Source organism: Pseudopodoces humilis, chromosome 17 (genome assembly GCF_049639895.1).
Source record: "Pseudopodoces humilis isolate 2021_Gansu_Grassland_sample_001 chromosome 17, ASM4963989v1, whole genome shotgun sequence".
Taxonomy (NCBI): Eukaryota; Metazoa; Chordata; class Aves; order Passeriformes; family Paridae; genus Pseudopodoces; species Pseudopodoces humilis.
This window is the reverse complement of record NC_142216.1, coordinates 9,416,182-9,437,835: the sequence shown is the minus strand read 5'-3', so window position 1 is coordinate 9,437,835 and position 21,654 is coordinate 9,416,182. Positions and strand designations below refer to the sequence as shown.

Sequence of the window (21,654 nt, the reverse complement as noted above, 5' to 3'; positions counted from 1 at the left end):
CAGATATTTTTTATAGCACTGTCCCTAGCAGAGCCCTTAGTTCATGAAGAAGCTCTTTGGTCCATGGCAGGGTACATCTCTCATCCCAAGAGAATGCCACCAGACATCACAGGGAGCCCTGCTGCCCTCTGCCCAGCAGGACCAACCTTTACCTCACTGGGCAAAGAGAAGAGGGCAGGGACGGTGGTGCAGACCATACTTCAGTATTAAACGAGATATTGTTAGATACATGGTGCTCATAAACATGGTATTCATTTCTTTTTGCTCTGGTTATCCCTATGCATGCTCTGGAAGTAGAAAATGAGCTGAAAGTAGGTACAACCCGATCCCCTGATCTCAGGTACCCACCACCTTACTCTTTAGAAACAGATATACTTTCAGCACAGGGTTAAAGATGTCCTATTGTTTTATTATTTTAAAAATTTTTTTGTAATTTCATCAGCTTCTTGAAAAACCTGTTTTTCTTTTATCCTGAGTCATTTCACATGAAGAAACTATTGTTCTAAACTGTGACTCATCGGTTTGCATCACCACTTTCCAAACCCCTCGGGGGCACGTGGGCTTCAAAGCAGGGGATGTCAGCCAGCCTGCCTTTATTTACCAATAAATAGGCACTTCATTTCTGCATTGACTCATCGCTGGTGAAGCCTTGGTTTGTTCCTATTCCTCGGTTAAACCTGCAGCGATCATTCTGTTTGCTTTTGAAATAGTTTTTATGAGGAGCATTCACATGAACCACATCTCACTGCCAATCTGTCTGCTGTTTAAATGCTTGTAAGGAGAGTCAAGTGTCTGAACGATAGAGCTGAAATACCTGGAAATATCAAGTTTCCACAAACTGCTACGAGGCAGAAAACACAACTGCTGGTTAATGGGACACCTCTAATTACAAGAATTCATGGGGGAAAGGAGGCCACCATCCAAATTATCCACTTCACTGAAGCTCTTACACAGATCCTAACTGTATATTTTTGAAATCTGAATCAAATGAGCTCTTTTGGAGCTAGAATCCCCTCTGACACTCAGAGATACATCACCCCTGTCCAGCAAATGCAGCACCAGCAGCATGTGAGGGATGAATAAATTTTGCATGAACAAAACTGAGCCTTGAGAGTTTAAAGGTGCAAAATGAAAGGCTTGATCCTGCTCTTCCTATGCACCAAGACCCGAATAATTCTCCCCCTGTCCTTCTGCAACTGAATAAGTACCAATAAAGAAAACAAAGTAAGACTTTTGGCAGCATTTTTCCTTTTAACCCCATAGTTGTCAAGATTGAATTATACTCAGCACCTTATCCTAAATACCTGGTGCTGCACTTCCCTGTGGGACGTAAATCAAATAATGGCTCAAATCTCCTGCAGCTGTAGTGTTGAGTGCTCCAGCAAACCCTTGCCATGGTCCAGTTGGGCTGGGATTCATCCCAAGGGCAGGAGAATGCACAGGGCACAGAGCAGTCTTAACACTAATAATTGTGTGAATGGTTGCACTTTATCTTAGAGGGCTTTTCCAGCCTAAAGAGTTCTATGATTCTGTGTATCCAAGGCAAAGAAAAGCACAAGAATACAACTTGAAAGCCAGTGGGAATAAAATGAATGTTCTAACTACAACTGGGATGATTTCTGCTAAGTACCCCAAAAGTGGGTTGCACACCATGATAAGCTTAAACTGGGGCATAAATTTCTGTTTTTCCCTAACAGCAAGTAGCCAGTTGATGTGAAATCATAACACATTTTTTTTCTTGCCATCACACTCTTCTATGCTGTCCTTTGTACACATTTAGGAAGTTCAGAGGAAAACCATTTAAAAGCAATTTCTAGTCAATATTTCCACAGTAGTCACCAACACTTCACTGCTGGCAGAGCTGTCCAGGCAGACAATATGAGATTAAGGGTGCATTTGCAGGGGGAAATGAGCTGAATTTAGGGGGGCTTTAAGGTAGTCTTTGGCTCTTGTACAGCAGAAACATGTCCCACCAAGGCTCCTCATTGAATCCCTCCCATTAGGCACAGCTTTCCACTGAGAACCTTTCCAGTACTGTGGAAGGTTTGTGGGCTAGAAGGCTTGCTCTTTCCACTTCACCTGATTTTTTTACTCAGCCCAAACAACCCACAAACTTTCTAAAGGTCAGGACTGGGAGCAGGCTATTCCCCAGAGAGATACTGCAACACAGGCTACAGGGCTCAGACACAGCAGTGCAACACATGAAGGAGGGACATGAAGGCAAATGCTGCTCCAGGAGTTTGGGGGATGTTGTGTGTGAATGGAGGGGCACCATCTGTTTCTCAAAGGACTGTGCTCAAGCATTTACTGAAAATAAGGTGGGAGTTTGATTGTCTCTTCTGCAAAATGAGAAAATCAGAAATGGAGTAAATAAAAAGGACACAGGTTTGTTGGAGCAACTCCAGGGAGGCGACAAAGATGCTCTTGAAAGCTGGAGCATCTCTGGTCTGGAGACAGGCTGAGAGAGCTGGAGTTGTTCATTCTGGAGCCAAGAAGGCTCCAGAGAGACCTTACAGGCCCTTGGAGTGCCTAAAGGGTCTCCAAGAGACCTGGAGAGGGACTTTGGACAAGGACATGGAGTGACAGGATAAGGGGGAATGGCTTCAAACTGACAGAAGGCAGGGTTAGACTAGATATTAAGGAGAAACTCTTCCCTGTGAGGGTGCTGAGGCCCTGGCACAGGCTGCCCAGAGAAGCTGTGGCTTGCCCATCCCTGTTCAAGGCCAAGTTGGATGGAGTTTTACTCCTTCCTTGCATGACTTTTTCACCCAGTTCCCAGAGCAGGCTTTGGGTCTCCTCCCACCTGGCAGGACTCCTGTGCCTGCACAGACAGGCTGCTCCTTGTCCCACCTTCCTACTCACTCCCTCTGGCAACGGGCTGGATCCCAGAAGGCTCCAGCCAAGGACTCAGGATAGGACCAGCTCCTTCCCCACCACAGCCTCGTACTGTCCAGCTACCATCTAATGACTGCAAAAGCAAATAACCCACTTCTCTCACATCTATTTTTTTTCCTTCTTTTGCAATCTTGAGATTTCCACTTTTATCATATTTTTCAGAAAGAATCCAAGTCTCAGACACACATCTGTTTATTTCAGATCTGAAACATACAAAATTATTTTTTGTGATTTTTTTCTAGAAGCTGTCTTTGTGAAGTGCTGTTATGCCCACAAGGTGTCTAACATATTATTACAGAAACTCACAGCATTTTCCCACTTGTCTGGTAACACACAGGATGGTTTCTTTGCTTTATTGCATGAACCTGCTTCCCTTCCCTTTCACTAAACATCTTCCAGCAGCACCATGTTCTGCAGCAAGTTTAAATTCACTCCCAGAGCTGCAATGACAGTTGACCAGGTCAGCCAAGGACTTCACCAGCCCCGTCTCCATGGTGTGCATTTCATAATTTCATATTTACAGAGACATAAATAGACCCATCCCACAGTCACATGTGTAAGGATCTATTACATTCTTCATTGCAGTCAGACTTGCAGGAGCTCAGTTAACTTCAACTACCCATAGAGAATAACTTCTTGGGTTTTCCTCGTTTCTCACAAAATAATAAAGGCAAACAACACATGGAAACTTCATACTGCTTCTCTCTTGCATTGTGTCTGACAATGGCTCTGAAAACACAAGCAGAATTTCTTCTTTGATAGAGGTCTTTCTTTCTCAGGATTCCAAAGTGTTGGAAAAAAGCTCCCCCTAAAACAGCTTGGGACAAAAATAAACAGCTTTTTTTTTTTTTTTTAATTGGGAAGCAATTTAAATTACAGATTAGGAAACAAAAGGCTATTACAGAAGTGGTAATAGCAGATAGGAGGGCTAGAGGGGAACTGAAAAAGTAAAAAATACTCTAAATCAAAAATAAGTTGTCTTTACAAATAAATCATCATAACCTTCCTTTGGGGAGGTTCATCAGAGTTCCCCAGAGACAGCTGTCACTGACAGGGCAGTGATCTGGATAGGACACACTTCCAAAAAACATGCTTGCATAAACCTCTTATTTTGAAGGATCACTCGTCCTTCTTTACACTTTCTAATGCCAGCAACAAAATATAAGGTCTAAAAAAGGGAAAACTACATTACTAGCTCTGCCTAACCACTGTTTCTCCAAGCAGCACCCAGAGCTCCAGCTGCTGTCCCTACCATAGCTACACATCTCAATTTCTCCCGCACTATCTCCTGTAATTATTTATTTGCCAATAAAGCAAAGGTTTTTAATTTTCTCTCCTGCAGACTCCTGGTTTTTTTTATCCTTCAAAACCTACTATGAGTGCAGACTTGTAGTAAATATCCTCTGCAACTTCATGCTAATGCATCTCAGTAACAGTATTTTGCACAGGTTTATATTAAAACTCTTGTATATATATATACACATATATATGAAAATTTATAGATATATTGCATCTATATATATCAATACTATATATAGGTATACTATATCTCTATATAATATAGATATATTTATACTACATAGAAAGCAAGGAATAGAAGGGTTAAGTGGCATGTACAGGAGCTTTCCTTTTACAGTTTCAATTGAAACTAAACCAAAGTCCTGCTCTAAGAGAGCAGAGGACACAGCATTTGGGTACTGGGGCTGGAACCCAGAGCCTGGGCTGAACTCAAAATCTGTCCCTGAGTACCAGTGGGCCATGAGAGGGGGTGAAGTATGGGTTAAGTTTTGCTGCTTTATCTGGTTACAAGTTAAGTGCATTAAACAAGTGACCTCAGCTTTATTTTTGGGGAACACTGGCCCAAGAAGCAGCAGTTTCCAGTGACTCAGCAATCTAGAAGGATTGCTACTGCAATCTAGGATACTGGGTAAATTTTGAAATAACCTGGCAAACGCTGGCGTTAGCACAGTGTGCAGAATGACTGAAATACAGCTCCTATCACTCCCTAAGCTCTCTCTCCCTTTTGCTTTCGCAAGCAGCAGCGTTCCCAAACACCCGCCCTGCGGTCAGCCCACACACGAGCTGTGGCAGGGCAGCATTAGGAGCCCTGGCTGTAATTGCTCCCCTTTTACCTCACTGGCAAAAGGACATTTTTCAATCCAACTAATTCTTCTCGTCCATTACACAGGAGAAACTTGGTGCAGTATTTCCTAGAGACACTCACAACGACCTGCAGGGCAGTGCCTGCCCCAGGCCCCCAACACTGACCCCTCCTCTGGCCTGCTCAATGCCCACTAGCAAAGCTTTTAGCTTTCACCAAAACTTGAACAAACTCGAACTTCAGTTCTGCCCTTCCTCTCAAGAGCCATATTCACACTGATGACCAAATCCCTTTGCTCCAAAAGCTGAGCTACTCCAGACCTCTCAGCTCAGCTTTGCCAGTGGTTGCTGCAGCACTGGTCCCAGCCCAGCCGCTTGTCACACTTCAGCCCTTGTCCCCAAAGCTGCTGCACCTCCCCTGGGTCAGGTACTCAAATATCACTAAATGGCCAAGATCAGGTCTCCAACAGCTCATCCCTGCCCCAAGCTACTGCCAAGGGTTTGGTCCAGCAAGTTCTGCTCCTAGGAGTTCATCAAATCACTCAGATAGCAAAGTACCACTTTGCAGGGGGAAAACCTAACCAGACAATATAAACTCTTATTGCCTGTGCCAAAACTAGGCATTTGGACCCTATAGTGAAAGTATGCCTTTACATTCTCCTTTTATGAAAATATTTATTTAGATTTAGGAAGGAGAATCAGAAATTTTAAGTAGATCCAAGCTTTGTAGTGTACACATTGCAAGTTTTTCTGGTTTTTTACCTTGTATTCTACTGAATCTTGTCACGGTTGGATTCAACACAGGGAATGGCACACACTCAGAGTGGCTGTTGTGCTGTGAATGCCGAGGACAGGACCCAATGTGCCACTAATTTTCACGATGTTGGTGAAGTATCTCTGGTAGCTTCTGTGTGAGGGAGGCTTCTGTCATCCTGTTACAAACATGGGCAAACAGGAGGCACCACTTCCTTTGAGGCTGCTGTGAGAACTCTTCTTGTTCAGGCAGAGACCAAGCATGACCCAATCCCTCAGCCATCACTGTCACCAGAGGTTAAACAAGGACAAGAGCCCTTCCACTCACAAGGATGATGAGGCAGCATTAGCAGATTGAAAGCTTTGAGGCCCTGAAATGAAAGGCATCAAAGGCTCCAAAACTTTACTGTAAGATTTCCTACTATGATGCATCATGTGCATTAAGAAACAGGGTCATCAGAAAAACAAGGGGTATCTTTTTTTAATTATTATTTTACCATACTTGCTCATCAAATTTTTAATTGTAATTCAAAAGCAGACAAAAATAATTTAAAAAATGTAAATTAAGGAGAATGTATGCTTAGGGTTGGAAAATAGTTCTCTAACAGTAGCCTAACACACTCTCCTGTGGGCTACACTCAGTTTGATAAATATGAACTCAGTGACAATCCCCCCTCCATAGTCCCACCAACAGGGCCAATCCTAGAGAGCAGCTGATTCTAAGGAAGCATCAGTCACCTCTAAGATCATATCAATCCATCTTATTTTTGAACTGCCACAAAGGAAATGCAATTTTTTTCCATGTTCAAAGAGTTTTCCAGATAGAGGATTTTTCCCCATACACCCATGAACAGAAGTTGAGCAAAAATGAGACAGAACAATTACTATATTCACCCAAGAAAACCCAAACTCACTTCTAGACCATGTACTGAGCACCTTTTTCCTGATTTTGGTAATTTGACAAAAATTACCTGTTTAAAACTCCTTCAAATTTCAAACAAAATTTTTTTTTATTTTCTATCTTGTATTTCCAGCATAGGGTGGGACACATAATAACAAATGCATTGACAACATGTTAAAGAACAATTTCATCTTTATCTTTTCTTCTGCATTTTATTATATAAATTACGCTTTTCAACACTTAGAGCACTCACATTTCAGAACAGAAACACCAGTGCAAACAGTGGTTTGTCCAAGTGCAAGGAAGTTACTCATCCCCACTGACAGCAGTGGGTGAGGCTCAAATGTAACTCCTCAGTCCACAACAACAGTGTGACCCAAATGTGAGCACGTTGTAGTCAACAGAAACACAGGACATTGGTTGGTAGCAACCAAATACTTTGACAGGACAAACAAGAGAAGAACAATTTGGCCTCCAGCAGACCTGTGATTTCACTGGGATAGGAGACCACCTCCGTAATTTTTCTGAACTAACATTATAAATAAGTGAATGCCAAACGTTCTATCTGATGCTCAAATCCAATTATCAAAACACAATAAAGCTCCCATGCAGGGAGGTATTGTACTTCAGTGAATGCCACAGGTTACCTTTGGCACATCATAGTCAGGACCTGAACACAAAAATAACCACATCTGGCAGAGGATAAATGAGAAAGCTTGGAGAGCTTTCACATCTCCAATGCCAAGAATAGTTGCTGAAAAATGTATTAAAACAAGACTGAAATACAGCAATCACCTCTCCATTATACAATACATACTAGACCCAAATTTTAATTACATCCAAGCAAAAGAAATCTTATTCAACCCAGAGGTGCTAACAACTGGGGCCATTGCCATGATATACAGGCCATTGTCAGAAGTAGTTATTAGGATCTTAGAAATCTGCATTCATTTATCTTAAGAAATTGTTGCAATGTAAAAACAAAATGAGACAATTAATAAATAAGATCTTTATTAATGAGTTTTCTTTTTCACATTCTTTAAAGTAATGTTCAATTGAAATCTGCATAGTCAAGAGTGCAAAAAAAAGATTCATGTAAGTCAGACCCAAATGTGAACACTATTTTTTTTGAAGCAAGACTGGTCACAGTCATAGGAATAAAATAGAAATAAATGGCCAGGGAGATACAGAGGGGGTGGGGATGAGAACCACCAGGAAAATTCTCATCAGTAGACTTGTCCATTAATGAAGTCTTCACACAAAGACACACAACACTCATTCACATTCATGCGCACAACAGAATGTAAACCACAGAAGAAAGGTCCTTCCTCTGCTGAATGAAATGAAACAGAGCAAGATTATTTATGTATTTCACTGAGCATTGATCACCTATTCCAACAACGTACCCAGGTGGATAACTCAAGGTCCAGCCTTCTTCATGCCCTTATTACAATCACATTTCAGCCACCATCACACAGCAGGAATCAGGAAATCAAGAGTGTTTCCATAACACTGGGAAATATTCTTAATACACTCTTTTAAGCACCATCACCTCCCTTCCTTTTTAATTTTTAGTAGGACTACCCTTTTCTTTAGTGCTGTTGTTCATGGTTAGTTGGAAGAGCAGGTGAAGAGGATCCCTCCAAGCCCATGCAATGGCTCAGCCTGTGGAAGTGCAGCAGAACATCTCCACCTCCAGCTTCATTTCCATAAGCACAGGCAACACAGTCCCAGATCTCTCACATCAACACCACAATGTGACTCTGCAAGTAGTACTTTTAATATTTACACCATCTAGCGATTTAGCTGTAGTTCTCTGCACCATAACCATCATCAGAAAAAGCTAGAGGTAAAAAAACAAGAGGCATATCCCCTACATAATGGCTGTAGGTAGTAAAGACTGACCTCACAGTGGTGAGAAGCCACATCTTGCCTCCAGCTTGGATTTATGCAGCAGAGACACCACTCTACAGCTGAGCACAAGTTTAAATGCAGAATTCTCTATGTTGGTCATTTGGAAAAGCCATCCAATGCCCTCACACTGAACTGCACCACACACAAACTGGGCTTAATGTTTTGCATGTGATTCTGCAGTAATAAACTTCATTTACAATTTACATTAGTTAGGTTTTGAATTATTCAGATGCACAATCTAGGACTGTGGGTAACTGATCATCAATATTCAATCATACCAGCTCAGGTTCAGGCAAGGAATAAGTCTCATTTATTTGCTTTGTGCCTACAGCCTTTAATCTGAGATTCAAGCCCAGAGGTCAAGAGAAAGTTTTTTGTGAAACTTTTGTCAAACCAGTCAGAAATACATTTGCTGCCATGGGTATTGGAAACATAAGGCCTGAAGTATTTTGGAGATGTACAACAGGAAGTAAAAGAGATTCAGTACAACTTGCAGTGGTTTGTATTTGTCCAAGGACAAAACAAACTACACAGTGAAACTCAAACCCATCATAGTGAAATGGTGACTCCACAGCTGAAACTCCACCTTCATTCGGCAAATGAGAAGTAAAAGATGTCCAGCACAAGAAAGCACCAACCACAGCTCCCAGCCAGCATCAATAAAACATGCTGCAACACCCTTTGTTCAAAGATAACCTGCTTTCTCCTTGGGGAACTAACATTCAAATGCAGGGAAAAGCAGTCAGAAACTGGAAAGAGGGACTGAATTTTACCCCAGAAATAAGTGCCCTGGTCAGCCAGCAGCTGCCACACTGGGCAGGTTTCAGGGCAAAACCACATAAAAGAACCCATCTTGTCCCATTTCAAAATACCAAAAATAAAACTGGCTAATGGGTGTGAGCTGGTAAATTTTCAAAAGCAGCAATGGCAACCCATTTTTTTCCTGGAAATCTCATGGGCAAGTCTTCTGGCAGACCCAAAAATGAATGAAATTTGAAACAGGATATTTAGTGCAGTAGTAGTCTTAATTTTTTCAAAAAGAAACTGTATTTCTTGTGTCACATCAGGGGTTTAATTCAAGAGATCAGTAGATTAAGACCACTTTTGTCATTAGTTCAAGATTTACTTTGGCACAGCTAATTTACACTATTTGTATTTGTGGTAATTATAAGGGCATCACAGTAGATATTTCCTTTACTATGGAAAATCCTAAAATAAATACAATTTAGTAGTCTGAATAAACCCACCTTACTCTAAACTAGAATTAAACAACTTTGTGGCCTGCTTGTGTTTCAGGAAAATATCCCACATATTCAGATCAGCCTCACTAGTTAAGACACATTAAAAGGAAACATTTCCCATTAAAGATGCCAAAAACTGGATTTAAATTTATTGCATGACGTTGCATAAGAAAGTGTATTATTGAAAAATGTAAGGCATCATGCAATTATCCATCAGCTAATTATTTATTATTCCTTGAAAGATGGTTATATACTCTAAAGTTATAAAACCAGTTTCAAAAAAGTACATAAAAAATTTAACATAAGCATTAAATATTTTTCACATGTTCATAGTTTTCAGCTGTTAAAAAGTGCATTCAAACATACTGTACTGGAAAGTTGCTCTGACCAAAAATGGTGCTGGAGACTCATTAAATTAAAAGCTGCAAAAGGATGTTGCATGGGATTAGAAAGCTCACAGGTTGTGGTATTTAAACTTACAAACTTGCTTGAAATAATTTTGCAATCCTCACACTTACAATTTAGCATCAATGATATAATTAGCTAAAAATGTGTATTTTTAAAATTGAACAGTCAAATGAATTCAAGTTACATACACTGAGTGATCAAATAAGGAGCAGACAACATTGAGACCTGGGCCAGGATGTGCTGCTGTGATTTTGGCAGGCATCAGTTGATGTACTGGGCCATCCAGCGGAACCCCTCCCCGTAGCCTTGTCTCTTTAGCACACTGCACATGAACACCTCCAGGGGCCTGGCGTTCAGGTCCTTCAGTGGCGTGTTACCCTGCAGAGAAACACAAACATTCCCTTACAGTTCCCTTACAAACAACACCTATTCCACATGGACATCTGCTTCTATGGAATGCCCTTATTTAACTAGGGTTTGACACTGGAATTTTGGAAAACAAATTAATCTAAAATCATAGAATGGGTTGGGTTGGAAGGGACCTTAAAGTTAATCTCATTCCAAATCCCTGCTACGGACAGGGACAGCTTCCACTAGACCAGATTGCTCCAAGCCCTGTCCTAAGTGGCATGAAAAGACTTCCTGGAATGGGGCATCCCCAGCTTCCCTGGGCCTGACACCTCCACAGAGAGACCAAAACACGTGACCTTAATATCAGTAACTTGCATACAAGAAATATACTATGCATGTTCTCACATGCATCCATACTGGAGAGGGGGAAGTACATGAAACCAGAATGGAATAGCAAACATGTGAAGAGAATTTTAGAGCTTGTTTTTGGTGTTCAGTCACAGCTCCCTGCTCTGTTTGCAACAGTTTACCAACCAGATAAAAAAAAAAACATTTGCTATAAATTTAAGGACTGACCAAAGCAAGAGTGCTTGCTTGCCAAGATCGGCACAGTGCAATAGAGTTGCTGTTCAATGGGAGATTCACAGTGGTGTCCATGATTCATCAAATACATGCGGTGTAAAGACCAGAAAACAAGAGGGTAAAATACAGCAAACTAGAAAGTAAAGGTTTGTTCCTGCCTGACCTAAACTCTGACTGGCACTGAACTTTAAGGGAGGCACCTAAGAGTGAATAAGCTAAGAGGAGTTGCAAGGCAGGTGCCCTCAGCAGAGCTGGTCAGCTAATGGGAGCTGTGATTGGAAGCCACAGTGGAACGACTCTATCGGCTTCTTTCCAAGAGCCAAGGACACAGTGCATCATTTCTAATGCTCACAGGCAGAGTACTGAATTAACTTTATATTAAGAGGAGCTGAAGTATCATAAACATCCTTACTAAAAATCTGCCTTGTTGCTACAGATGCCAGTAGGAACTTTTTCCTCCCACACCCTACAAACTTAAACTTCTATGATGGTGTATCTATCTATCTCTAAGCTTAAGGCAAATATGTTAGATGGAAAACTCTTAAAACTTGCACTTGAAATGAGAAAAGTCACTTACTGAAAGATTCTATTCAGTTTTCTCTTATAATTCACTCTAAATATAGCCTCTGAAAACTGCTTAAAAATAATGCGTAAGACAGTTGAAGTACTAAAAATTATTCTAGATACAAATACATTTTCTCTGAGAAAACGTGGCATTACATACAACATAAAAAATTGTAGCAGACATACATCTAACACACACACACACACACAAAGAGACTCTGCGATTCATTCTATATACTATTATTACGTATTAACTACTTTATAAATTAGAAAAACATTTTGTATAGCTGGAGCAAAATAGAGTCAACACACAAATAAGACAAACTAATTCCCTAAGCAAAAAACCTCACCAAAAAAACCCCACCAAAAACGAAAACCAACCAAACAACAACAAATTTAAAGGAGCAATACCTTTCCTGTTGTCTGGCCATACAGACCAAATGTCTCTCGTAGCCTCTCTTCACTGATGGCTTCAGGTCTGTCAATCTTGTTACCAAGAATTAGGATAGGCACATTAGCAATAGTTTCATCTGTCATTAGTGACTACAAAGGAATGGAGAGAGGAGGAATGATTAATGTAGAATACAGGACAAATCACTACTATTCATTTGCAGGTGACAGCAGAGGTCTGTTGGGTATTTGAGCTTAGTTCTTAGAAGTTCAAACTTTTAAAAGCTTATTTAAACTTACATCAAGTTCTTCTTTTGATTCAAGTAATCTTTCGTGATCTGCACAGTCCACCAAGAACACAACACCATTAATTGCAGGCAGGTAGTTTTTCCACACTCTGCGAGCTACAGGGAAAATAAGAAACAAAAGGAAATTATCCCCAAATACAGAGCGATGCAAATGGGTAATTAAGAAGCAACCTGTGTGTGTGGGTTTATTAATTTGATTTTTTTCTTAATTCCTAGCTTATGTTGCCAATTTTTGGGACGCAATTTCATATTTTACAAAGTTTGAAATCACAGAGCAAAATTATCATTCTCTCTAATGTTACCGCTGTTCTATCCCACATGAATGCTGATGTATGTAAATGGTTTTTGTTTCCCCAAGAATTATGTCAACAAAGGTAAGTTTGAAGGTAAATGTAATGAATTCAAAGTACAGGACTTTATACTAATAATAATACACAGTATTAGTCAAAAGTTTCTCTTCTACTGTGCTCTTGCCAAATCATTTTTGTGATTTGTCATAAATGGTGGAAATGGGCAAAAGAGCAGCCAATGTCTTTTATGCTGTCACAGAAGACTGTGGGAAGTCAGTCTCTGCAGCATGGCCGTGTTTCTGACTGGAAGCAAACTCCAGCCCACTTCAGTGAGCTTAAGTGAATCAGAACACACTCTTACCTTGAGCATGTCCACCCAGATCAAAGGTAGTGAAAGTCATGCCAGCAATTGTCAGCTCTTCTGAAGCTGGAAATACACAGAATTATGTTCTATGTGAAGATTATACTTGGAAAAGTCTAGCCTTCTAGCACATAGATTTTAATTTCTTTTGTTCTTTCCAGTATTTGGTTATTCAAGAAGAAAATCAGAGTAATATATTCTCTCAAAATCAACAGCACATTCATGTATCACCAAAATGTTATTAACCATTAAAGCATGTGTGAAATATCTACAATGCTAAGAACAGCAGAGTATTCCTACATTATTTATCCCTACATATTACACAAACAACAGTTGGCTCTGGCATCTGGTTTGCATAAAAGATTTTGCATTTGGCATTTTGTTTACAATACTATTTAAGGCTTCTCTTCTTCACATCCTTCCCGATTTCTCATCTCATTACTGGACTTTCCCAATCCACATTATCAACATGTGTTTAACTTTTTCTTCTGCAAGGTTACCAGGATAACTATTACGCAGCAACCTCTGAGACACAAACAGTGATTTTCCAATTATACAGAGAAGCTGTTCCCAAAAATTGCAAGCCCCTATTTCTTGCAGCTTCTATAGCACAAACTCTCTGCTTCACTGTTCTGATTGTTACTCGCCTCTTAATTTTAACTATAACACACTGAACTATCCTACACACATAGGATTTTTTTTTAAGATTACTTGAACTATCCATGGATTGCAATCCCAAAAATCCCTTTGTGCCTCCCCAGTTACACTGGTGGTCTTACGATGTATAATCAGATCCTGCTTTTCTTGCAATCCCTCAAATGCTTTCTAGGTAAGGGACAACACTATTAACTTACTGGGGTGTAACGTGGGGACATGCTGTCCCAGTCTGTCATCTTTGAGCATATGCAGCAGTGTAGTTTTTCCAGCATTGTCCAGTCCAAGGAACACTAGTTTGCCTGATTTCTTGTACAGTCCTAGAACAAAAAAAGGACCTAGTGACTAATCAGTTCAACCAGCAGGAATTCATTTCCAGCACTAAAGATAATTCTGCTCCTAGGAACAAAGTGTTACAGTCACGGTACAAAATACAAACCAGGCAAACTCCACCAGACCTTTATCAGTGCCCTTTATCCATGTGATACAAATGACATTCCCACTTACCACAAACATGCTGCACCAAGTAACATGCAGCTTACAGGATGCCTGGCAGGAACAGGAGAGGCACACAATTGGTGTGAATATGTCAATAGTGGAAATGCATTGCATTATCTTAGGATAAGCATGGCAGAACAGGACTAAATGCTACCAGTGTAGTTTATTCTGCTCCAGCAAAATGACAGCTCTGCTCACGGGTGGTGGAGAGGTGGGCACAGCACACAGCACACAGACGCAGCACTAATGGCAGGCTCTGGACCATGGACCATCCTGAACCTGAACTCTGTTCACCTGCCTCCAATTATAGCAAAACACTTGTCTGAGTCAAAAAGAAAGTTCAGACCTCAAACAGAATAAAAAATATGGAGAAATTGGATTCAACATCAATAATCATAATTTGTCTATGAATTCTTTAATATTGCTTAACATATTATATGGACAAAAAGTAACTTTCACCCATACCCCCAAGAAAACTGTTGTCTACATCCTGAATGGCATCGTCAGGGCACTTCTGATACACTTTGTCCCATGTGACAATGCTTTCCTAACAGGAATAAGAAATTTTATTTTCATTGGTTGTCATGTTTATAAAAATGCCTTCTGCCTTTCTTCTTCCCCTCCACTTGTAACCTCAGAAATGCAACAGTTGCTGTGAAGGAAAGATGTTTAAAACATAAACACCACATTCTCTTAAATTGGAGATTATCAAAGGGCAATTCTCTTACAACTTGTCAACACTGTATCCTCTGCCAGAATTAACTTTGCATTGCTTCAAACTCATTGATATTCTAAGTAAACCATTAATATAAATTAAATTTAAAACCAAAAAGTATCAATCCTGCTCTGTACTGAAAAAATCCTCTATCTTCTGTAATGTGCTATCCTCATGTGTGTTGGGATGTTCAGACAGCCCCACTGATGCCGTGGCATTCCAGGGACAGAGGTAGCTCTGCCCAGCAGACCTTTACACCACTGCTGTTTGTTCACCTCTCCCTCTGCCTTTAAACTAATCTCAGGGATCACATTCCAGCTGGACATGTTTTGTAACTTGCAGGAATGCATATTCTCTCCTATGCCTCATCTTGTTTCATTAATGGTCTTTATTACTCCGGGTCCTGTAGAGTGTCTTCACAGCTCCTTCAAAGACAACTCTTAATTCCCAAACTCACCTTCTCACATGCCCACATATATATTAACAATTAAACTACGGAGTAGAGGAGAAAGTGTTAATGTTTACAGAGAAAGAAGTGGACAAACATTTTCCTATAGTAACTTACATCACAGGAGAAACCCCAACTCACACTCATCTTATGAGTGAAACAGAACTCTACTAACCTATAGGAAAACAATAATATTTTTGCCACTCTCAGCCTGCACATCCAGGAGTCTTTGCTTCGCAGTCAGATGTTGCTGGTTTCACCAAAACATTTAAAGCTTCCCAAGTGTCTTTCAGAGAAGCACAAGACTAACAAGCAGCCATACTTCAGCTACTGGCTACACCAAGACCTGAGTTTTTATATGTACATATAAATTAAAAAAATGTTTTTGCGCATTCCAAAAGTATACTTGTGCAGCTCTTCCTAAAGTGATCACATTAGCCTTCTGATGGAACAGCACAGAGAACTGTGAGGAGTTTCCCAAATGTTATGATCTGCCTTCTTCAACTCTAAATATAACTGAGAATGCAAAGAGAAAGTGTTTCTTTTAAAAAGAGGGACATAAAAGAGGAAGGTACTTGAAGCTCCTCTGTCTTTTAGCAGAATTAGCCTTTGCTTGCACAGGAATGAAGAGCAGCCCAGTGTGCAGTAATCACTGTGCAGCTAAGGAAGAGGAGATAAGAAAGATTAGTCAACTTAGTTAAAATTTCACTGGCTAACATTTTGATAGCAGACCAAGGGTCTGACATTCAGTGCAAAACTTTAAACTTTCAACTGATAAAAGGTAGGTGGCATAGCTTGCTATGACTTCTTAGCCTCAAATGCTTTGTGACCACTTCAATAAAATCCTTTGAACTTGGAAATTATGCCTTTTACCCCAGGACATTGATCCTTTTTTTAGCAACCTAACAATAATTTTCCTCATGGTTTCGAGTTTTTTTTACCTTGAACTGATATGCATTGCAGACTTTTTGACCAGGGAATAATTTTCTGAGGCTCTTGAGTTGATGCCAGTAAAGTTTCACACTAATTTCTATGCCACAGAACAAAAAATCGCAGAACAATGCACAGCTGAACATGAGAAAGGGCTTCAATATCTGGCACTAATTTTTTGTAGACAGTCCCTCCTATTTGAATTCTGACATTATAGCCTCATGTGCAAAATAACAAAATAACTGAGTTCAGATCTTTACAGCAGAGAAATATCAGGAGAAGACCCATAAAAGCCAACTGAATTACACCAGCTTAAACGTAGTACAATTAGAAAAGTCCAACCTATTATGATCATGAAATAAAATGTAATTTTTTTTCAAGAAGGCTTTATGTAAGACAGAGTGGAGAGCACACTCTGGAAATATTCAGTATTGATAAGTGAAACTTTTGTTTGAGTGTTACTGAATGTACACCAAACCAAATATTACTATCTACCCAGCAGTCTTTTTTGATGAAAACAGAGGTGAATAGATATTTTACACAAGAATATCAGAAAGGAAAAGCCCCAAATAATAATGACTTACCTAAAAACTGCAATACACTACTGAAACCACTGTAAATCCAATCAAATAGGAACATATCTGAATCTTATAGTCTGAAATAAAGAGAAAACATAATGCATTTAAGTTCTGTCAGAAGAGCACATTGTAAAATATTTATAGGTAACAAAAGTAATTTAAAATCCTGTGTTAAAAATAAAAAAAAAAAATCTTAGTTTTGGTAAACTGTATCATAGATCAGTTAAGTGACAACTGCAAAGATTTTTCCCTCCCTTGGGAAAACACTACATGGACTAAAGTCTTTGCAGTAAAATAATTTTATCCAAAGTACAATTTGTTGAAGGTATGTGATGATCCACTGAAGATTTTAAATAGGATTTTCACTTTTCAACTGGGAAAAGGTGGCACTTCAGAGAGGGCACTAGAGGCCTATCACTGCAGATTTAGTGCTACAACCACCCCTGGAAGCTGCTGGGGGGAAAAAATACCAAAGGCAGTAAAAGGTGACAAAGTTTTGCGGAGCTGAATCTAGAGAAGTTTGATACCAAATAAATCCTTGTCCACACAGAACCTGTCTGTTTGGCTTGTTATGGAAAACAACAACCTAGCATAAAGCATTGGAATAACCCTTCAAAGAAAGTGACCTCCTGTATTGCCCTGCAGAGGCTGCTGCAATTCAAAACTTAAATGCAAACGTTTTATTTAAAAAAAAACCACCAGATCCCTGTATTTTCCCACTGAATTCCTTCAGCTTAGATTCAAGAACAGAAGAATGAGCTGAGAGTCAGTACTAGGTTCATTGTGTAGCCATGACTGATTAATTTCCTAGCTTTCATCTTAATTTCCTCTTTATCTAAAGAGAAGATAATCACAGAACCATTGAGGTTGAAAAAGACCTCTAAGATCATTGAGTCTAACTGTTAGCCCAACACCACTGTGGTCAACACTTAAACCAAGTCCCCAAGGGCCACATCCACAGGACTTCTGAGCACTTCCAAAGATGGTGAATCCACCACCACTTTGGGAAGCCTGTGCCAGAGTTTGGCCACCCTTTCAGTGAAGAAATTTTTCTGAATATCCAGTCTGAATCTTTGCTGGCAGAACTTGAAGTTGTTTCCTCTTGTCTTGTCACTTGAGAGAAAACACCAGTCCCAACCTGGCTACAACCTGTCAGGGAGCTGTAGAGAGTGATGAGAGTGATTTCCCCCTGAGCCTCCTTTCTCCAGGCTGAGCTCCCTCAGCTGCTCCTCATCAAACTTGTGCTCTAAATCAGACTGAAAGCACTAGTTTGACACAGTGAAGTGTGAGTATTTTAGTTCTGTTGGAGACTAAAAGGCAACATCCTTAGAAGCCTTTAGCCAGCTAATTGCTACTGGAATGCATGACCCCTGTGGACACTGGAGTCTGACTGCCCTGGAAAAACTGGACTGCACTGCTAAACACAGCTGGCAGAGGCATCCACACTGCTACAGGTTCTCACTACACTTGTTTAGAAGCTGCAGGGCTGCCTTGGGGTGTCACAAGAGGACTTCAGGGCAGCTCTGAGCCTGGAGCACAGCACACAGGAGTCAAAACACAGGTCTGAACCAGCCCAAAATCCAGGCATCCATCACAGCAACTACACTCATGACGAAGAGTTTCTTTGCTATGCAACAACAGTTACATCATACAGAGATAATGTGGAAAGAGGAGTGAATATTTAAATGACCTTTGCTTGCACTGGAACAAAATCTGGTCAGATGAACAAGCACCAGGTGTCTCGGTTTCGCCACAACTAACCCTTAAACCTTTAACCACATCTACATTATTCTGAACAACACAGCAGCTGCAACAGGCACAATTTTTAAGAATACAAATCAAATATGCTTGTAAATGCATGAACACCAGTTACACAATGTCATGACTGAAACTGTCCCTTGCATGGCTAAAAATCAAAGGTCAAGAATAAGCAAACATGGCAGAACACACACGTCAGCAGATTTATTTATTGCTTGAGCAAAATACCAATCGAGAAAATCCTCTGTGGGGCTTAGGGAAACGATCGACTCAAATAACCTGCAAATCAGGGCAAACTGCGTGATGTAAGAGAAGTGCTCAGATTACTGAGGTGAGAATAACTTCACTGCTCAGTTGTATTAACCTGTTCCATCTGTTACACTTAGGTTTACAAAAAAAAAAACATCAACCAAAACAATCTTCATGCATTACAGAAAAAACTTTAAAGGGTGAGATTCTAGCGATTAACCTGAGAACAGGATTACTCTTACAAACGCAGCTGAAGTGGCACTAATACTGGTTCAATTTCCATCACCATAAGAAAAGTGGTGCTGGAAAGAGAGCCATCCAAACCCTCCAAGAACAACCTCCATATCAGCTGGCAGCAGTTAAAGGAAAACACTTTCAAAATGGGAAAAAATTGCACAGCTAATTGTAAAGGCACACAGGTAATATTTGAATAGAGATATTAAATCTACTCTTATCACACAGGAAAAGCGACTATATAATTCAGAGCTGTATCAAATCAAAGCATTAAAAAACCAGAGTGGCTCTGCTCTGGTTTTGAGAGTTGTTACGCTGAGGGCAAATTCAGGGAAGAACTGAGGTGTTGAATAATATATATGGACTCAAATTCTCGGGCTCATGTTAAAAACACCATGAAAGCAGAACAATGAAGACTCAGAAATAACTGCTCACAAGCCATGATGGAGACAAAGATATTATTTTAAAGTTATTTAATGGGTTGATTTGAAAATAATCCACTGGAAGCAGACAAAAGCTTTGAATGAAAAGCTGTGCTGGACCAAGATAGTCTTTTGAGTACTTTTACAGACATCACCAACTCACTGTGTCTCCACTATAAAGATACCAAAGTTAACTTCCTAGTATCCCTTCAATGACACACGTCTACCAGTGAAAAACGTCCCCAACAACCCTGGTCAATGTCATTTCATCAGCAAAGCATCACCCAGTAACTCCTGTGGAGCCAAGTCCACCACTCCATGGACCAAGGATGTGGGTTCACTGACTGTAGGCTGTGGAGAATGAGGAATACCCACATTGTGGCTCTGGTTACATTTGGCCAGCCTCCTGAAAGGAAAGCTGCTGACAGCATGGACTAGCAAGCAAACTCACTCACACCTCTTTTATCGTCTGAAAAGTAGGAATTTTTTTCCTCCTACACTCAACTTGCTTCTTTTCTACCTAAAAATTCATCATTTCACTTCCAAACCTTAGGACAGCATTCATTTCTGAAGACTTTCCAAGTTAAGCTAAGAGACATCTTAGCTTAAAGAGAGTTTTAAATGCCTTTATTGAAGAGTTAGGAAACAGCAACCAGTGACAACCAAGTGAACAGCTCTTGCATGAACTGGGAACACACTGCTACACCTATGTGGGGACTGTCAGCAAGAGCCAAGCAAGAAATCTCAGTCCAGCCTGAGAGCACCAAACCTGCAGCCACAGTTCAGTCTGAAACCACAACCTGCAAGCAACAGCTTAAAGCCTACTGCTAAGGGTTTATTTTTAGTTTTTCAAGTAGGATGCAAGTATGATCACTTAAAAGTTGTAATTTCTCACATGATCACTGTAACATTATAAAATATTACCACAGGCAACAAAGTCAAAATCCCTAGGAAACTCAGTGGATAAACTGAGATTCTACAACACAGTTTATTCTTTGATTTGAAACTACATTTGGATGTTGTATTTTAAAAGCCGAGGAAAGGCACAGTTAGAAAATGATGTAACAGCATAGACTTTAAGTATTTTAATAATTTCTTGACAGCAACTCATTTTTGAGACAGCAGAGTTTACCTGTGAAGACAGGACTACAACTGCACCCTGAAGCAGAGGTTTAGGCAGCCCTGGCTGACAAAGCCCAGCTGTCAGAGCACATCCTTACTGCAAGGCTGCTACACTATTCACTGGCTTACGAACAAAACCCTTAAAAGCAAGAACTTCTGAAGATATAACAATACTTCAAACAACTATTGCCAGGTCGATACAACATGGCAGACGGCTGCCCAGGGAGGCTGCAGGGCATCTATGGGTTATGTGGTTTCTTAACGCACCTTACCATCGCAGACCTATTGAGGCACTGCTGCTCGGGACCTGCGCGCACCGTGACAGCCTCACGGACCGGCCGCTGCCCCCAGCGGCCCGAGCAGCCCCAGGGCTGTGCCGGGGGGAAAACAAGAGGGAGGCGGTATAAGGGATAGGAGGGAAGGGAGGGGAGCGCTCGCCCCCAGCCCCGTCGCGGTGCGCTGCCCGCGGCCCCGCGCAGGCCGCAGCTTGTCGGGGCGCGCAGGGACCCCCGGCCAGGCCCAGCCGCGGCCCGGAGGCCGCTCCCAGCAGGACACGAGAACGGCCCAGCGCCCTGCGGGGCTCGCCCGGCTTCCACACCGGCCGGGGAGAACAGACCCCTCACCGCCCGCCCCGCCCACCCACGGCCGAGCTTGAGGTGGTCCGGGACTCGGGCAGCACCGACACCCACCGACACCGACACTCACCCGCGGCTGCTCCCGCTCCGCCCCCCACGGCTCCTTCCGGCACCGGCGCCCGCGGCGCAGACTCGGGTGGGCTCGGCTGCGTTCGGATGGGGGGGCGTCGTCTCGGCCGGGTTCGGCTGGGCTCGGCTCGGTTTAGTGTGACTCGGCTGGGTTCGGTTCGGCTTCGCTCGGCTCCGCCCCTCCGCGTGCCCGCCCAGCCCCGCCCCTGGCCTCGCCCCATAGCTCCGCCCCTTAAGCCGCAGGGCCGCTCCCGGAAGTGCCACGTGTCCGCAGTGCGGCTGCG

The 21,654-nt window shown here is 41.4% G+C and overlaps 1 protein-coding gene across 3 annotated transcripts; it reads right to left on the bottom strand.

The window, feature by feature from the left end:
* Positions 1-6,733: 6,733 nt before the first annotated feature.
* Positions 6,734-21,554, bottom strand: SAR1B (secretion associated Ras related GTPase 1B). 3 transcript variants are annotated; one of them, XM_005523506.3, is made up of 7 exons: positions 21,372-21,554; positions 16,888-16,958; positions 13,913-14,032; positions 13,059-13,124; positions 12,400-12,503; positions 12,121-12,252; positions 6,734-10,590 (listed from the first exon to the last, which is right to left on the bottom strand). In XM_005523506.3, the coding sequence occupies exons 2-7, from the start codon at positions 16,940-16,942 to the stop codon at positions 10,474-10,476; spliced, it is 594 nt and encodes a 197-aa protein (XP_005523563.1). In that variant the 5' UTR covers positions 16,943-16,958; positions 21,372-21,554; the 3' UTR covers positions 6,734-10,473. The 3 variants fall into 3 exon arrangements, with proteins under 3 accessions (XP_005523563.1, XP_014108642.1, XP_087919681.1); XM_014253167.2 differs by lacking the exon at positions 21,372-21,554 and adding an exon at positions 20,934-21,044; XM_088063555.1 differs by lacking the exon at positions 16,888-16,958 and having other exon boundaries at positions 21,372-21,553.
* Positions 21,555-21,654: the final 100 nt, after the last annotated feature.

Coding starts and splice junctions, on each gene's coding strand:
- SAR1B (XM_005523506.3), bottom strand. CDS start 16,942: ATGTTCCTATTTGATTGGATTTACAGTGGTTTCAGTAGTGTATTGCAG. Junction 13,125..13,912: donor TGTCCCCACGTTACACCCCA/GTAAGTTAATAG, acceptor GTGTATTTCCAG/CTTCAGAAGAGCTGACAATT. Junction 12,253..12,399: donor AATCAAAAGAAGAACTTGAT/GTAAGTTTAAAT, acceptor ATTCCTTTGTAG/TCACTAATGACAGATGAAAC.